Source organism: Falco peregrinus, chromosome 7 (assembly GCF_023634155.1).
Source record: "Falco peregrinus isolate bFalPer1 chromosome 7, bFalPer1.pri, whole genome shotgun sequence".
Taxonomy (NCBI): domain Eukaryota; kingdom Metazoa; phylum Chordata; class Aves; order Falconiformes; family Falconidae; genus Falco; species Falco peregrinus.
Genome location: NC_073727.1, coordinates 7261286 through 7279823, shown reverse-complemented (window position 1 = coordinate 7279823; position 18538 = coordinate 7261286). Strand labels below are relative to the sequence as shown.

At 41.6% G+C, this 18538-nt stretch overlaps 2 protein-coding genes across 6 annotated transcripts in view; one reads left to right on the top strand and one right to left on the bottom strand.

Annotated features, from left to right (window-relative positions):
* FMN2 (formin 2) overlaps positions 1-12210 on the top strand; it is a 163709-nt gene extending 151499 nt beyond the window's left edge. Inside the window, exons 18-19 of the mRNA XM_055811133.1 lie at positions 8557-8638; positions 10070-12210. Of these exons, the coding sequence (XP_055667108.1) occupies positions 8557-8638; positions 10070-10096 (109 nt within the window). The 3' untranslated portion in view covers positions 10097-12210. The remainder of the gene's footprint in view (positions 1-8556; positions 8639-10069) is intronic.
* Positions 12211-15403: 3193 nt separating this feature from the next.
* Positions 15404-18538, bottom strand: part of GREM2 (gremlin 2, DAN family BMP antagonist) — a 41025-nt gene continuing 37890 nt past the window's right edge. For all 5 annotated transcript variants that reach the window (XM_005239132.3, XM_027789127.2, XM_055811026.1 and 2 more), the window contains one exon: positions 15404-18322. In XM_005239132.3, the coding sequence (XP_005239189.1) occupies positions 17815-18321 (507 nt within the window). In that variant the 5' untranslated portion in view covers position 18322 and the 3' untranslated portion in view covers positions 15404-17814. The remainder of the gene's footprint in view (positions 18323-18538) is intronic.

The window sequence follows — 18538 nt, the reverse complement described above, 5'->3', positions numbered from 1 at the left end:
CACACCAAAGGTTCAGAGCTAGGAACAGTCCTTTGAGGCAGTGCCTTAAAAGAGACAAATTTCTGTCCAGCTGAGAGGGGTTGCTCAACATAGCAGTACTTTTCTCTTTTCTTCCCTGTGTACTTTCAGCAATTAGTCCTTTTTTCAATGAAAATACCATCATATTTTGGTTAGGAGAGGAGAGCAGTAACTTTCATTCTTAGCATTGCTTTTGAGGGAAAAGTTTGGGAAAAATAAAAGCATTTGGAGATAAGTTTCTCAATCCACATCTTTGGTGGAAATTACTTTTAAATACCTTAGTTTAACATTTTTAAGTAATAATGTGTTTTGTAAGGCAGGAACAAATAGTTCCATCTGCAACTGTAAGCCAGCTGGTATGTACAAATAGTAAACTTGAACAAAGTGAAGGATCTAGTAAAACTAATTCCAAATCTGTGGTCTTTCCTAGTTTTTGTGACTTGGATGACACCAGATTCCAGAATGCACCCACATAAACAGCAGAAGGGCTTTGCAGAAGTCTCTTCTTTACTTACCCAGTGATGGTGGTGTATTATACTGGTACACTACATTGCATCCTAGTATGTGTTGTGCAAAAAAGGAGATAGATACCAGTCATCATCTCATAATGAAGTTTGCAGCCTGTTCTCATGGCTGTAACATCAAACTAGGTGTGACAGTTCAAGGTGTAGTGAGATGGGATATGGTGATTCCTACCATATAGAAGACTTAAGTCTCAAAGACTTAAAATCTGCTGTAACCCAGGCTGATCCCTAACTGTTGAAGACGTTAGATTCCTTGATTATTGAGAGTTTGCCAAACCAGTGCATAAAGTTGGCATAATAATGACAGCATCCATTAAGTGTAAGTGCTCGGCTGTGTGCATGTTTTCTGGTATGAGTAAAGGGCACATGCTAACAGCAGGGGGGTTTTTCACATTTTTGGGAAAAAGCCTCACTGTGTCTGCAGTCATTCTGAGTCACTATGTAGTTATGTGTGGGCACCTTTTGATATGACTATTTTCACCTAATGCAGCAAAGTTGAAGGCCTCTTATTTTCCCCATCTCCTGCACTGGAGTTCTCTAATTCTGTGGCTCTCCAGATGACTTCTAACTTTTTGTCTTTTCCTTCCAGTTGCCTCTTCTATTCACTCGATTCTCATTTTTGCTTGTACTGCCAGTCTTACAGTTTTCAATTATCCAAAGTAGTAGCCCCAGTATACCCAATGTAGCAACCCCTCTGTCCAGGGTAGGTGTCCATATCCACTTTAAAACAGTCCCTTTCTCCATGTAGACTGTGTAGTGAGACTTTTCTCATTCTTTTTTACACGTTGCATTTTTTCCTCCTTTTATGCCATCTGCTGCTTAAAAATGTTTTACAGCTAACACATAGTTTCACATTTCCGTTCACTCACAAGTTTCCTTTCTTTTGCTTGCTGCTTATGTTACTAGTTTTCCCTCACCTCCAGTCTTGTTCCCGTCCCTTATCATTTCCTGTTGAATTTCCTAACCAAATAGCCCAGAATGCAGCCAGCTTCTTTGAGAGCAACCTGGCTTCAGTTCCAAGAAAAACAATGGAAGGTGATGACTATCTTTTCTTTGAGGAACCTCAATTTTCATATGTGGTCTGTAGGAAAGTGATTTCTATTTTGCCTGAAGGTAGCCAGGTATAGTCTGAAATACTGGCCACTTTGATGAGAAAAAGAAATATGAATTTGATGGCAGAAGTCAGGAAGTGGGTTTAAGTGGCTTATGCACGTTTGCATCTTATTAGAACCATAGCCACCCGTAACAGTTTCATTTTTTCACATTTTCAAGGTGAAATGTTCTTTAATGCTAAAGTTATAAACTTTAGAACATTTAAGCACAACATCCTTTTTTGTCCTTGGGCACATCTGCATATCTCCACGCAGATAAGAGCAGAATCCCTAGATCACCAAGAATATAATTGTCAGATAGAACCGAATACTTCTGAACTGGAATTCTTTCAGAATATTTTGAAGTGTGTTGTGGATTACAGTAGGACTCTGCAAATGGGAAGGTCTCGTTTTCATTTCAGTTGGCTTTGATTTCAATTGGCCTCAAAGCCTTATTTTAGGCCCATTTGACAGGATGCACATGGAAGAAAATCTAAAATACATTCCCCAAAGTCTGCTCTAAACTGTTGACATAGGAGGGATCTTATTCAGGGTTCTGCTGCAGATCAGTCTCTGTGTTATAAGTGGCCAGATTAAAACATTTTAATCTATTTGTCCTTGGTTCCTCTGAGCCAAGGTATGATTAATCTCTGTGTCTTTCAGCCAGCCATTGTCTGCCTTGTAGGCCTTGAAGCAGCCATGCAAGGAGCTGGCAGGGATGTCAAGATAGTCTAATACCTAATCTCTTTGTTGGTTAGCAAAGGTTAGGTTTCATCAGTCAGCTTGACGGAACCAAGTACATTACAATGTGCTTCTTATCTGTATAAAGTCTTTGCAGTCAGTTGCTGAATCATATCTGTGTCATCGCTTTAACCCTATTGGCGGGATAAGCTCTACATTTTTTGCTCTACTTTTATGTTGGGAATTGCAATTTTCCGTTCTGTTTTTATCACTAAAGAGAAACTCTTTAGCAAAAAATCATTTCAATATTTCAGTAACTGGGTTAAAGAATAAAACAGCCACATGGTTCTAGAAGAATTTTCAAAGCAGGAGTTTTAAAGCTTTCTGCTTTTGAAGTCTTAAAGGTGTCTGGCACTTGCTGTTTTTGCTGAGGTTTTTTCTATTTGTTTTGATTTGTAAAGGTACTATTATCAGTATACACAAGTTATCTCCAACCCAGACACATATGAGCCCTACATAAAATATTTTGGCAACACCCCTTTTATTTATCTGGCAACAAGCACTTAGTAGTATACGGAGTATTGACCTCAGCTTTGTTTTATGTTAAAAATACAGAATCACTGCAGAAAATTATCTTTTGGGTTGCATGAACTATACTGTCACACTGTAAAAGTAATATCTAGGAGTTTATTGTGGAAGTTTTTGTGAGCAACTTTAGTACCTAAGGCATATAACCTTCCAGCCACCTCACCGTGCTTACATTTGTCATGTCGTAGTGCTCGCGAGTGAAGCGCAAGGCTAGCAAGCCTAGATGGAGCCAGTAGGAAATGAATCTGTCTGCCACAGATACTTCAGATAAAATTATTAATCTTTAGTGGCAGGGAAGTGGCTCCCCCCTGAGTGGATTGAATGATGACAGAAAGTCTCTAAGCCTTGATAAGGTTGTGTCCAGGTTGGCTTCTGGTCTGGAAGGTAGATAAAGATTCTTTGTCCTTCAGATTTGTAAGGATGGCTGCTCTCTTTTTCCTGTGTGTGAGCCAAACTGTAACTTGCTTATTCATCTTATGGACCGTCTTTCAACTTAAGCATAGCTTGTATATGTTTGTCAAACAATAAATATGAGGTAGAGGAGGTGAAAGGGCTGGAGAAGAGTTTTTATTATGATGGAGATAAGAAACTACCTCCTTTGTTATGGGTGAAAATTAGTAGACTCTCTGAATTTCTAGCAAATTTCTAGACTTTAATTCTTGGGCTCTGTAAGTGACCTGCTGTTCATTCACTTGTAGAGTATTTCTTTTTATAGCTGATCCATGGATTGCCCACTGTTTTAGGTTCCCTACATGTTTTCTTATTGTTGGGGCAGTTTCAAAGTATATTCTTTCTGAAAAAAATCAGGCTATGCTTTAGCTAAATTTAATATTTAAGGAGATAAGTTTGTCTCTTTGGTTCATTTTTGTCTGAACACTCTTAATAAGTGTTTATAAAATCTGCCCTGGGCCTGATGTTTGGTCCACTACTGTTAATACCTCTGCTCTTCAGATTACTACAGTAAGAGTTAAGCAACTTTTTGCTTCTCTAGGCTGAGACTATTTTTTTGTAGGATTATGTTCTCATTGAGCCAAAATCAAGAAATTACTCGGGAAAGGTAGTAAGAGGCAAAAATTGCTAAAGGTAATGCTGTTGATGTTATCTTTTCTATCAAAATGATACACTCACTTCAAGAACTGATATGAGATGAGACAGGGTTTGATAGCAAAAGAACAAAGTCAGTTTACTGAAAGAGAGTTTGAGAAGTACTTGAAAAGTGTGAAGTCAGATAGTTCGAGCATCAATCTAGCAAAGAAGCTTACCACAGTGTAAGCCTGCAATTTTTTCTCATCACACTTACCAAGTTAACTGTACCACCTGGGTTCATCAAGAGGACACCATGTCCCTTGTCACCTCTATCCTAACCACTCTGAGATCATGCCTTGAGCATGTGTCCTTGCTTCTGAGTATTTGGTTGTACTTGAGAGTAATGGCTCTATAAAGGGGCTGAAGAGCCTCTATAACAGAAAGTATTAGCATAGAATTAAATAGTTTAAGTGAAAACAGATCTTGAGAAATCAATCTATACACGTGCCTGCCTTTGCCTAAGGGTCATAATTCTCAGGAGGTGAGGAATACCCACCTTCCTCAGACTCTTTTTCCACAGCCTCCCTGGTGGCATCCTATCTTTCTACATAGGACCTGACAACTGAATCCCTACTCCTTTGCTAGGAACTTTTTTTGTAACTGTTGGGAGGCTCACAGATTCATAGCCCTTGTCTTGTTTTCTCCAAACATCCTCTTCCTTCCTCCCAGTATTGAATTAGATCCATTAATTTCTTCATGGAGCTCTAAGAACTCGCCACAGCTGAATAGTTAACCCAGTCTTCCCGATACAACCACTAGCGTTCGTACAATTTTTGCACCTTTTGGTCTCAGGGTAGTATCTTGCGCCTCCACAGTGATCAGGGTCTCACTGAAGTTGGTGGGAAGTACTGCAGGAAAAGCCTGAGCAAGAGAAATGTATGGAGGAATGTATGGAGGAATTTGTCTCTGTGAGTATATGACTAGGCATGAGTTGACAGAACCAAGGTGATTTTGCCAAAATCTTTCTAGTTTCATGGATGGGAAGATGAAGGCTCATTCAGGGCCAGTGGAGAAAACCCAAAGAATTTGTCAAAAAATTACCAGTGGCAATTAAGTTATTTTCAGACTGAATTAAAACTATTGCCCTTCCTTCAAAGGTAGCCTTTTATCTGCTTTTCTAGACCTTGTAGTTTAAATAGTACTGATGTTCATATCAAAACATACCCTTTGGCTCTTCCAGTAGGATTAGGTTATTTTAATTTTATGTTTATTGAAATCCTAATTTAGTTGAATGATCTGTCTTCAGAAAACACACTTGCGCACTGTAGAAATTGATACCTCTTCTGCTGGTTTATGATTTAGCACTGGGGAAAGCCAATGATTGCCTTTGTCTCTATATTTCACCAGTCTGGCAACTTTTCCTTCATAGATAAGAGCTGTAGATTTGTAAGAGCTGTAGATTTATACAGTTCTCTGTGCTTCCAGTTTTAACACGGTCATAAACCAAGCCTCCTAACAACGAGCCTGTTGCATGCTATCTTTATATTTCTAAGGACATTTTTTGCTGAAGAAGCACACATATAGGTCATATCTGCTTCAGTGAGGCTCTATCCAACATCTTGAATCTTCCTGCACAGAGAGCAGGATGGGGGCCAAGAGACAACGAGCTGTCCCAAACCCACACAGTGAGTCAGTGATATGGTTGGAACTGGAACTGAGCGGCTGCTAGCTCTCGGCTTCGTCTTAAGTGCATTAGGGAGTAATACTTCTCATCTTCTGCATTCCCGTTGGTATGAATAAATAGGCTCAAACTCCAAGGAATTTCACAAAAGCTCCCAGAAACTTGAGGACCGCAACCATGCTAGTGAGACCAGAACCTCTTACATAATCCCAGAAAAATGGGTAGCACAAGCCCGAGGTTGTCACTGAGCAGCCTGCAGGCTGCGGATCGCTTTTTCAAGCGCAATCAAAGGGACACAGAAGTTCTGACCTCCTCACGGAGTGGCGTTGGTATCAGCACGTTGCTGTTTGGAGCGGAGACAGCCTTTCTCCAAACAGCTATGTCTCTATCAGAAGCAGAACCCTGGGGGATGTGACGCTGGCAGTGACACTCAACGGGGCCTGCTTTTCAGAAAACAAGCCCTATTGCTGCCTCACCAACGGTGCCGTCCTGTAGGAGGATTTTTGTTTTGAATTAACATGAGTCCCACAGAGAGCTGAGCTGTCTCATGACCTGGTATGTTAGGCAAGCAGTGGGTAATCTATCCTGGAAGGGGGAGATATTTAGATGGGACAAAGACTGGAACTAAAGATTCCCTGACATTTCCTGAGAATAACATCTGGACCTGTGTGAACTGGTTTGGTAAATATTTTTGTATGTTACATATGCTGTCATTTGCATGATGAGTAGTCAGAATACCTGCATATATTACATCGCTTCTATAAAAGTCATTTGGATAACCTCAATAGTACTTGTAGAGTCCTCAGGATTTTGATACTAATTTGCTTCCAAGTAACATTTCTTTTTTTTATTTAAATTATGCCTACCAGTGAAGGGAGCCAGCTATAGCTGTATTTGGAAAAAAAGGAAATTGTAGGATAGACAAGCTATTTTATATCTGACTTTGTAAAAGTGGCTTTTGATGGGCTGGAATGTGTCTGACTTTGGAAAAGACCGCGGGAAGATCAATGTCACAGATACTTTTCTTCCTTCAGATGTAAGTAGACACAAAGCAGAAGAAAAGGTGGTGTTTTAGGAAAAGGAAAATGTCTTTGAATTGTACTGCATTCTGTATCGCTCCCATAAGCTTCTATTTAAAGCTATCACCACGTTTTGGCTGCCACTTTTACTGAATCTATTTAAATATGTTTTAAAGGTGAATTGGCTGTGTGACATTTTTGTTCTATATTATGGCGCGGCAATCTATCTGATTTGCAGTCAGACAGAAAGTGTTACAGCTTGAAAAGAATAGGTTTCAAAGCCTTTTCACCCCCCACCTGTGCACGTAAATGTCCTCCTACGTTAATAAAATATAAGGCCATCAAATGAAGAGAGCAGCTTGTTGGAAGTGCTGGAAAAGAATGGACGTTTAAATTAATTTTTGAAAGTATAAATTTGAAACTTATGAAAAGAATGAGGTGTGTCTGGTGAAGCTGGATAAAGGAAAGATGAATGTGAAGGCGATTTTTTTTTAATGTGCTTAGCAGACCCAGCTGGAGTCTTATTTTCAAAATCTGGCCCTTACCACACACACAAAAAAATATTTTAAAATAATAGTAACACGAAGTCTGATTCTCACATTGCCCTGTGTAGCCTCAGTGAAATAGCAGACGTGCAAGTGGTCTGGAGATGAACTGCAAGGAACCAGCCAAGGATATATCATTTCTTCAATATCATTTTACTGTTGTTTCTTTTTTTTCACTGTTGGATAATGATGAAAAGGCAGAGTAAGTGCCATCTGAAGTCTATATTGTGGGCAAGAGCAAGCCAACATGGGATTTACATTTTTTATTTTCTACTTTCTTATTTATAAATTATATTCTCATATCTCGTTAAAAAAAATTACACCTCTCACACCATTTAATGCCATAACATACAAAGGTTTTATGTAAGCCTTTGAAGCTCAGAAAATTCATAACGTAAATGTGTATTATCAGTGTTTCAACCATGTGTGTTTGTAAGGTTGATCTACAAAACAAGTAAAAATGGTAAAGAAACATTTTACAGTGTGCCATTGAGCCCAGCAGACTGCTTCTGGCAGGCTCCCAGTCAGTATAGCCCTCTGCCTTTCACAGTTTGCTCCCTACCTGTGTGATAAAAAGGGCATTTATGGCATTGAAAACGTGGTATTTGGTGGCATTTCACAAGGCGCTGATTTGGCAGTGCTGGCCAAGTCAGGAAGCCCTAAGAAGTGGACCCTCACTTTTGGAACCTCTTCCTCCCTTTACACACAAGCAGCCCCAGTGGGTTCACCCCGAGCAGTCACGCAAGCCTTGCTGCTCACCCTCAGCTTCGGGTAGAGACATGGGTGCAGTGACATGCAACATGTCACTTGGTAACATCACGTTCCATGGTAATCTTCCTTTTTTATTTTAAGTTAGAGTGTGAAGACTGGAAATCTAGGTTAATCTATTTTGCCATTTTAAATGCAAACAAAATCGGGTGAAGGAGAAGACAGGTTGGTGAGACAGTTTGTTCAAACTGTGGCTGAAGTACTGAGGTCAGGAACAGATTAAGAATGATTTTACTTTTTTTTTAAAAAAAGTCATAAAAAGAAAAGGAGCTTTCTTAGCAGCACTAGGTATGAGTGCTTGGAAAGGTACATTTCATGTAGTCCAGTGTATTTTAAATCCTGATACATCTGAATCTTCATCTACAGCAAGTCCTGATTGCTTTTGTAACTAGAATTGATGATACCATTGATGATGCCTGTCCTTGTAAGCGCCGGAGTCTGACAGCACGGCACGCCAGCCACACGGAGCAAGTGCTGTTTTGTGGAGCATGCTAAGGAAAATATGGGGAAGAATGTTATCCATGTTGTTTCCTCAGGCCTAAATTTGTAAGTTATATACTGCACTTTGGAAATGGCTTTGGCCTAAAGGTATATTTATAAATTTTGTCTCTTCAGAGTTAAAGAAGCAGAGGAGGTCTGCAGGCAGAAAAAGGGGAAGTCGCTATATAATATAAGACCAAAACATGACTCTGGAATTGTAAGTAAAAATTGTAGCAATATTTCTGTTCCCATCACTCATTCTACCTTTTCTTTTCTCTTTGCACTTTATAGATGTGTTATTATTGATCTAGGTTTTTGCTCTGTTTTATTGTGAATGTTTAACATTTCCACAAAAGGTGTTAGATGAACAAACTTGAATGCTGCCTATAAATATTGCTCGACAAAACAGATGTAGCACAAGCAAGAGCAGCATATGACTGCCCACCCTACCAATCTCCCTGCATCCCAGTTTTCCTGTGGGATGCACCTAGAAGGCAGAAAGGCGTTTCCAGTCTTCAAGTTTATTCAGTCTGTTTCCACTCTCTTTTCTACAGTTACAAAACGTAAGGAAGAATTGTGATAGGTAGACATCTTTCAGGTTGGATCCTTGTACCCAATACTAATGGCTCCTGTTGCACTGATCTGGATTTGTTTGGAATAGAAACCCTAGAAAAAGATAATACTCACCATTCTTCTGAAAACCGCTAAGTAACTTCAGTGATAGTAGAGGAGTAATCCTCGTCATTCAGTGAAACTTTTCCACTATAATTGTCTAAGCATTGCTAGGATCATGACTGATTTTACAGAAAATAAACACTCCTCTAGTGAAAAATTAGTCTGGCAGCTCACATTTAAATTATACATGTGGAAATTACCCATCGATTCTATTTGTAAAATATTATAACAGAAGATATTTTTCATGTGTCCATGTCCCTGTCTGCCCCCCACCAGCCATGATTTAATTCTTTTGTGCTTTGTAGTCACAGCTACGTTACTGTGACACACCCTTGAAATGAAGCAAGTGGTAATTTACTGTATTCTAACTAGTATAATCTGACACAGGACAAAATAGCATTGCATTTATTGTTTCCTATTCTGAATATTTAGGGAGAGCTGGCTGTGATTAGTGCCATAAGAAATGTAAATGGAGTAACAGCTTGGTTAGGAATGATAAAGTAGGTTTTATTTTATCAATTTTATTTTAAACCAGAGCAAGATGTTATTTAAAAACAAACAAACAAAAAAACCACACCCAACTAACACTGATTTGAATTTCTCCATCTCACCTATATCTTGCCAAATGTAAAGACAGTGACGGATTTTTGTAAATTTTTTTCTTTTTTAGAGAACCACCATAGGTTTAATTGTTCCTGTGTCATTTTCATTATTAGTTGCACTGAAACTGGGACTTTCAGTGTTACTGAAAATTTGATAGAGTGAAAAGGAAAGTGAACAAAACTACTTCAAAAGCATTGTGTAGCTGCAGTCTATTTCAGTTCAAGCTTCAAAGGAAATTTATTTCTGAAGTCAGTTCTGCAGTAAGTAGAACTGAGCGTTAGCCTGCGTCTTTCTGTGCTTTTCATATTTCTGTGAGGGGGTTTAATATTTACTCAATTTTCTGCTTTCTTTTACTCATTTTATTTTTCAGAAAGCAAAGATAAGTATGAAAATCTGAGAGAAGAAAAGCAAAAGCCATTGTTACCAAAACTCAACACACCTGTGGGTGGGGAGTGAGGAGGAAGGAAACTGCATCATCCTGATCATTTGCTTTCTCGACCTTTATAAATTCGCTTTTTGTTCTCTAGAGTTTTCCACCAATTGATGTGTTATGGTACATTCATTCATGAATGTAATCACTTTAATGGAGTGCCCAGCAATAGACTAGGTATGGACTTGAAACACCTACCCTGTACTCTGCGTCCCCTTTGCCACTCCAAACGGTATTTTGTGAAGCGTACGGTATATTACAAATAGGCCAAGTCAGCATGCATAAACAGCGGCATCTGCATCAGTTCTGAACATGCAGCAAATTGCATTAAGTTGAACTTCATAAGAATGCTACTCGATACAGTAAAACATTTCCATTCCTACTGGCAACATCTGTCTAACACAAATACTTCATGGCACTGCACTTAGATTAGGGAAAGAAATGTTACTCCTAGTGAATTGTTTGTATCCGTTTCATGTTGGCATTTGTAGTTCGTATTTTGAATCGTTAAGTGCTGTTTATACAGTATAATCAATGCTTTCCCAACTTGTTTGGTTGCCCTCCATGACTAAATATTTGTGGAACAAGATGTTTACTGTAACTATCTTTAAAATCGATAAGGCAGCATACTTTTACTTCATCTTTTGCCAGACAGTGAATGCCAGGTGGTATGGGGGTCAGAAATCCAGCATTATAAAAAAAAAAAAAAAAAAAAAAAAAAAAACCAAACAAAAAAAACAACAACAACAAAAAAAAAACAAACCAAAAAAGAGTAAGTGAAAATCAGGAAAATACAGAAAAGCACAGAAGTATGATAGAGTATGAGAGAGATTTGGCTATTATAGTTTGTTAATATATGAAGCAGCTAATACTTTTACATGAACTTTAAAAGGTATATAGTATAGTTTTAACTGCTGATCACTTAAATCAGACAGGCTTTTGGCCACATGTACATGACTTCCCTTTTGGAATTAGCTTTACATTTAATTTAAAACTCCTTTAGAGAGCCATTAAAAGATGCACATGGGGATTGCCATTTACAGAAAACAGCAGCCAGTTCTAGTGACAGACCAGAGCCTACCAACTAATTGGCATCAAGTTCACACTTAACAGAATTGCAGACTTTTCCTCCGGGCTTTCAGTGTCCCTGACTAGGAGGTTAATGATTGAAACCTATGACTTAGGGCTTCCATTTTAGACCACATGCTTAATTCCTATTTGCAATCCAGAATTAATTCTATCAGTTTTGATCTGCTCAACCAATAACCTTCCCCCAGTCCTAATTGAAGAGCCCCAAACCAATCAGCCCGATTGATAACATTTTTCTTTCAAAGCGCACTTTTCCTGAAGGCAGGCTGTGTGTGTGACTGAATTGGATGCACATGCTTACAGCCTTGGAGCCTGAAAGATACTGGGGTGAGGCAAACGAGCTCTAACCTGCTGGGTTGCGTTATTCCCTGTCTAATCTAGCACATCAAGAGACATTCCTAGCTGTCCAGAGGCTAATGTACCCTACAGGGTGTCACAAATGGAAGTGCAAAATATGACCTCAGGAATCTGTTATTCTTCAGATATACCAAGCACTAGAAAAGATGGGTTTTTTCACTATGTGAAAAGCAAGTCTCCTGTTGCTGACAAACCTATGTGAAAATCTCTACTTGTAATAATTTCTGGCAGGGATATAAGTTACTGAGAATGGAGTTCTAAAATTTTGTGTTGATGGGAGTAACATTACTATTTGGGAAAGTGAAAAGGAGAGATTATTAGCTGGTACAACTAACTTATGGAAAAAACTTTAAAAAATGAAGCTATTTTAATGGCACTGATTCAAATCCATGTTTGTATTTATGTAAACAATAGTCTTTTCCTCTTAACTTTGCTCCTAAGTGCAAGGATACAGTAGCATGTTTTCATTTGTAGCCTTCCTGTTCCCTTCAGTACCTACAGTATGTATATTACTATACTAAATGAAATAATAGATCATCTAACAAAGATCACTATGTGCAATACTGTATTTAGTGTTTCTATTTCAATTTTTTTAGAATGTTAATTTATATGAAAATAAAAGGAATAATAATGAAGTAACTGCTTTCTCTCTTCACTGTCAGGCTATGCTGCAGTTTGCTAGCAACCGTTTGCTCCCTAACCACCTTGTCCCGTTCAGGCTCCCGTGACCAAGGATAAAAACTTTGTGAACAGATGGGTGGAAACGGGGCTTCTCTTTCCTTGCCTTTTGGAAGCACAGTGACAGTAATTCCCAGTTATGTGGATGTATTACCTTTTCCCCAGGTGGTGGTAGCGAGGAGCTTCAGAGTCCTTTACCCACCCTGCTGTCGCTCGCTCGGGTCTGTGGCTTGTGCACGCCTTCCAGTATTGTACCTGGCTCAGGCTTGTAACCTGTGCCTACTCACAATGCCTACGTAAGTCTCCAGAAATTGCTATTAGGACAAAAAACGCATAAAAAAAGTATTATCTGCATATTATAATGTCTTTATACGTATATTTTATATCATTAAAGTGTTGTCTAGCAACCTGGTAGCACTGTCACATACGTACATCCCTACCCCTTTCACCGGATCTGCAGCATGGATGCTGGAAGTTATTTGCAAACCTCTCTGAAGAACAGTGTCAAAGGCTGACTGCAGCTGGTGGTACCATGTTATGATCTTAAGATACAAGCTGCTGCACAGATTTTCCTCTTTGAACATGTCTTTTATGTAGCTTTCTCTCCAGCCTGTTTTCAAACACACATTCAAAGTAAAGTAGCCCACTATGTGCAGCACCAAAGTGGATCCACAACACTCCCGGGGGGATTCCCAGCCTAAGTTTCACCACTGTCCTTTTTTTCAGTGGTGCGTTCAGCTTTTTACAGCATTCTGGACTAATGTTCTTTTGTTTGTGTGTGTGTGTGTGTGTGTGTTAAAGAGGTTGAACATCCCACTGATCCCCTCTCTCCCCATTTCCTGAAACATCAAGCATACCACGCTTTGAGTTGGCTGTTGTCCTACGAGAGTTCTCGTGGACAGAATTCTGAGCCTTTGCTGATCACTCACCGTTACTTCAATGCAGCAGCTAGATACTGACTTTCGTACCTGAGCAGCAGATGTGACTTACTGAGAACGTCTGGGTTTTTTTAAGAGGAACTAAGAAGATCCATGCTGTTTTGCTTGCAAATTAATGCCTTTCAGAAGCATGGTACTTTGCACGTGTCACCATGCAATAGTGCTCAGCTTTTTTTGTAGCACCTTTCATCATCCCGAAGCACTTCCAAAACTTAGTTAAATATTAACCAACAGTGGCAGTGGGAATACAATTAGTGACATCTTCTAGACTGGTATTTTTCTTGCCCAATTTTTCAGCTAAAAATGTTGGAAACAACTGCTAATTTCATTGAGAGAAGATACAGCAAGTCTTTGCATTGCAATTATTTCATTGCCTACTCTAGCGTAACAAGCAAAAGCCAAGTTTGTGCCAACCCCATTATATCAATTACTTAAGTTACGTCTATTTTAAACCGCTGCAGACAGAATAAGTGAAAACTGATGGAGCTGAGTTTTTCTGAAGATTGTGTGATCAAGTCAGCAAAAAGAGGAGACGGAAAACCATGTCTCCCACCATTCAGGTCTGCCACTCACCAATCAAATGGGATTTATATCACAGAATAGGTTTTTCAAGCCATTACCTTGCTTATGACAGACCCATTGGTACCTGCGCTGTACCCGATGTCCATCCAACTTACTTTAAAGGGATCCAAGAGCAAGTCCATTGCCTCAAAAAAAAAAAAGGCATCTTTCTGAAGATAAAGGATCTTTACAGCGTCAGCACTTTTTTTCTCATTTATTCCCAGCTGCAGGTCCAACTTATTGTCACTCAACCCCAAACTGGAGCCCTGCCAGGGTGACACTACCATGGGGTGGCAGAGCTTGACATTCACTGTCCCCCTCCTTCCCCTGTCCCACAGCATCACTAAGCAATACTGAATCTAGCTGATTTAAAGCTTTTTTTCATCTACCTCAGGAGACTTGCCTTGCTCTTGGATCATTTCCGCAAGTGGGAGTGTTTTGGATGGCAGCGTACGCCTGCGGTATGGCGGGGTCAGCAGGTGGGCAATAAGGGGCTGGGTGAGCTGGACATGGGCTCTGGGCTGCACCACCAACAGCGGAGGTGCACATGGGTGCTGGGCAATGAAGCCACCGGCGAAGCAGGAGCATGGCGAAGAGGCAGGTGGAAACAAGAGAGGGGTATGGGAGGAGATGGCTGCCTGAGCTCCTTTTGAGCCGACTGATAGAGGCACTTGCAAGTTCTGAGCAGAGGGCCCTGACCACACGCAGGTAGCTAAAGCACAGCGAAATATTAATTCTTGGATTTAAAAGCTACTACAAGAAAGGAAAAAAAAAAAAAAAAAAAAGAAAAAAAAAGAAAAAAAAAAAAGAGGGAAAAAAAAAGTCCTTAAATCCATGAAATTCCTGGACCCTGAGAGGATTCAGGCAAGAGATGGGGAAGGAGACAGCAAAGGGTTCATGCCGGTGTCATAGTGCCATAAAGGACAACAGCCTTCCCCTGCTCCTGGTGCGCTAGGTGCTCCTGCTGCTTTCAAGACCCATGACAGGCATCTCTTCTGGTCACGTGGAGGCTCGCTCCTTAGTGTGAGAACTCCCTTTCCTCACTGAAGCTTTTCTTCAAGATTATTTTGCAAATATTTTTTATCTGGGTAGGAAAGAAAAAAAAAAAAAAAGGGGGGTGGGGTGGGGTGGAACACAGAACACTATCCTACCTTTGGACAGACATACACTGTATTCATGCAAGAGCTGACAGCCATCAATAAAATTCTCCTGTATCTTAAGATATACTTCATTCTTTTTTTTTTTTTTTTTTCCTTCCATTCCCTGAGTAGTTTGGTGCCTGTTACATAAGGATCTCGCTATATTTTAAGCAAAACCACTTTGGTCAGGGTAATAGTTACTTCTCTTACCGCAAATGATGCCAGCAGTTCAGCCAGTGGTGGAGCTTTGGTTGCCTTCCTGTCAGTTAACCAAAAAAACCCAGAATTTGTGCATGCAGAATCGACTCCAGGATCTAGGATTAGTGCAATTCATGCTTCCCTCTTGCCCTGCAGGTACTTTTGAGGGGGTGGGGGACAAGGGAAGAAGTAGCTAGGTTTTCCCAAGCTGTCAAGGTGAGCCTGTATCTGGTAGGGTCAAAAGGAAGCCGGAGAATATACTGACGAGAGAGCAGCTGGACACAAGGTGTTGAAGCAAAGCCGGGAAACCTGGATGCCATATAACCCTAGAGTAGCTTTATTATTTAATCTATAATTTAATAGTAGACCTATAAAATAATTACATTATACTTAAAGCATTTCTTCATTTTTGTTTTCATTTATAAAACAAGAATTAAATACAGTTTTAACCATTACAAGCTCAACTCAGTTTTTACATAAACACAGCTCCTAGAAGGAGCTTTAAGCTGCAGCATATTCATATTGCAAACTGGTGAAAAACCCAGGCAGGGCATAGCTTAAACATAAAGATTCTTGCACTTTTTTTTTTTTTTTTTTTTTTTTTTTTTTAACTGAAGTTATTAGGGTGCTTTTCATTCTCTAGTCCAAAATGCCAGACTTCCCATTCATTTCTTTCAAGTGGAGACTGAGATCCCAGGAGTCTTTGACTGTAGTTATTGCCACCTTACCCCCCCGCCCAGCTCCCCGCAGCCACACCAGTGCTCGAGCTTGGCCTGACCGGTGCTGGCCTGGTGGCTGGCACGATGCTGGCAGGGCAGCAGCGAGCACTGATAAAGCAATCCCCGTGCGAGGAACCTCCCCGTGCCCTGCTGACAAGCTGAAAGAGCACAGCAGAAAAGCCACAGCCGTTCACGTAATCAGGCTAACAGACCTGACCAACCTCACCCTGCCCACGCCGAGCCCCGTAAACCGCTTGGCAAGCTCTGGTGGAGCTCAGTCCCGAAAGCCTCTTAGAGCCGGCTGTCGCACAGAACAGCGACCTGTGGCACTGAACCCCTGGCTGGCAGCAGGGGCCAGGCACGTTAACCCGTTGAAGCGGCTGCATGTGAAGAGGCTGGTGGGGAAGGGCTCCCACCGCAAGCTGGTTTCACGAGATGCAGATGCTGAACTGCGAGACATGCATCAGGGAGTCGGCGTGTCATTTTTAATTTGTAAGCTTCAGACAATTGAGCACGCATGGGCTCTGGGTTGGGGGGAAGGGGCTGGTTTGTTTTGAGACATGGGGTTTTAATGCAGCTGGGACTAATACAGTTCTGATCTGTAACAAACAGATTATACAGGACATGCTAAACTCCATCAACTGAATAACAACACAGTATGATTTTAAATGAACTGCAAGTGTTCACCGACACTGATTACGTAGAACTCAAAACCCGCGCAGACCACCAGTACTGTAGCAATTACCACTTACTCTCTCCCTGCTCCTACAGCTGTGACCCATTCCAGCGGCACTGACTGATGGGCTTGTCCTTTAACACTAACACATTAACGTGGTTTCCAATCATGGGAGAGACACCACTCCCAAAACCTGATGACACTGATGTAGCTTTTGTATTCAGTCCAGCCATGACCAAATTTTATCCTTTGTGCGACAGTGCTTTTATACCTTAAGGGAAACATTGTTCCCTTAAGTGTTCTCAGCATCTCTCCCACTACCCTCCCACCTACCCTGGTCTGAGCAGGCATAAATATAAGGTCATACATGGGTGTTGTCTTTCCTGGAGTAAGAAACACACACACACATCTAACACACAAAAACCTACCGAAAGCCCAGTTAAACCATGTCCATTTTAAGCCAGGCAGCTGACCTAGCAACCGAGTCTCTTACTCAACGTATTTTAATCTCCGGCACATTCTGCCACAAGAAAAATATACATGGCTAGGTCTATAATACTTTAAAACAGTTGTTTACTATAGCTAGGTTACAAAATAAACACTGCTGCAGAGACCACGTGTTGGATATACTCTTAACCACAACAGCATCAGAACCCACCCTCAGTCTGCTCCGCGGTGACGGTGGCTGACCCAGCGCCTTGCCCTCTTCCCCTCGCTCCTTATCTGCCTTCAGACAAGAAGCCCGGAACCGTTTGTCATTGCACAATTAAAGTTGTCTTGAGGAGATGAGCCTCGTCAGAGAGCCTCGCTTGCTTCTCGCAGGTTACTCGTCCCTCATCTGCGTCCCCCAGCCCTGGGCAGCGCCCCAGCACTTCCAAGTGGGAGCGGCGAGCTCCGGCCCAAAGCACGGGGAAGGCGTCCTCGTCTCGTGGAGGGGACTGGAGTGTAGGGCAGAGGGCTTTACTCCACACAGTGGAAACATTTAATGCTGGTTTCAGCCAACTGGTTACTTAGAGGATCGATCGCAACTCCTGGCAGCCTGCTCCACTCCAGCAGATTCAACCGCCAAATGACACTGGAAATATAATGAAACTTGATGGTGAAGTGCCTCACACAGCCCATTAAACAGCGTTATTCCAGTCGGCAAGCGGCAAGGAGCCTCTCCTTGCTCGAGAGATGCCTCCTGAAAGACAACAGAACACCAAAAAAAAAAAAAAAAAGAAGGAAAAGAAGAAACAAAGTGACAAAATGGACAGTCAGCTCAGTGGGAGAGGGGAGGCAGCAGTAAATCTGATGGGGGCAACACCAAGCAGTAGCCACACGCCTGCTCTCACAGTTTGCCCGAGTTGTTAAGATTCACAGACATGCACCGGCACTGCTTGACCTTCTGGATTTTCTTGAGTCGGAAGGGTGGGTCCAGCTCTGGGCACTCCAGCTGCACGGTGGAAGAGGTGACCTTGTGTGGCTTGCAGAACGCGCAGGACTGGAAGGACTCCTCCTCCTTCTTCACGTGCCGCGGTATGTAGAAGGAGTTGCACTGCCCATAGCAAAAGCGGTTGATGATGGTGCGGCTTATGCAGCCCTCCTCGCTGACAGTCTGCCGCAGGGGCTGCGTCTTGCACCAGTCGCTCTTGAGGTATTTCCTCTCGGTGACCACCAAGGCCTCCTGGCTGGAGGCCAGCACCTCCTTATTCAGCTGCTGCCTCCGCTCCGAGTGGTTGCTGCTGCTGTCCTTGTAAGGGGAGGGAATGGCGCCCGCCGGACGGTTTTTCCTCGTGTCCGTGACTCGAACCAGCGCTGCCATCAGGAAAACGGACAAGGCGAATTTCCAAATCATCCTGCAAACGGCAACACAAGCAGCTGTTAGGAGAGACACGTTTTCAAACCACAGAACTGTAACGGCGGTGAACTCTTCTACGCCTGCTTTTAGAAGCAGCGGAGATCTTGCCACCTTTGTAGTCCCAACAGCTTTCCCCAGGAGATTAGCTCTATTCTCAGGTGATTACTTATCACAAAGTGGCTAAGCCCTGTGAAAGTCACATCGCTCCCCCCCA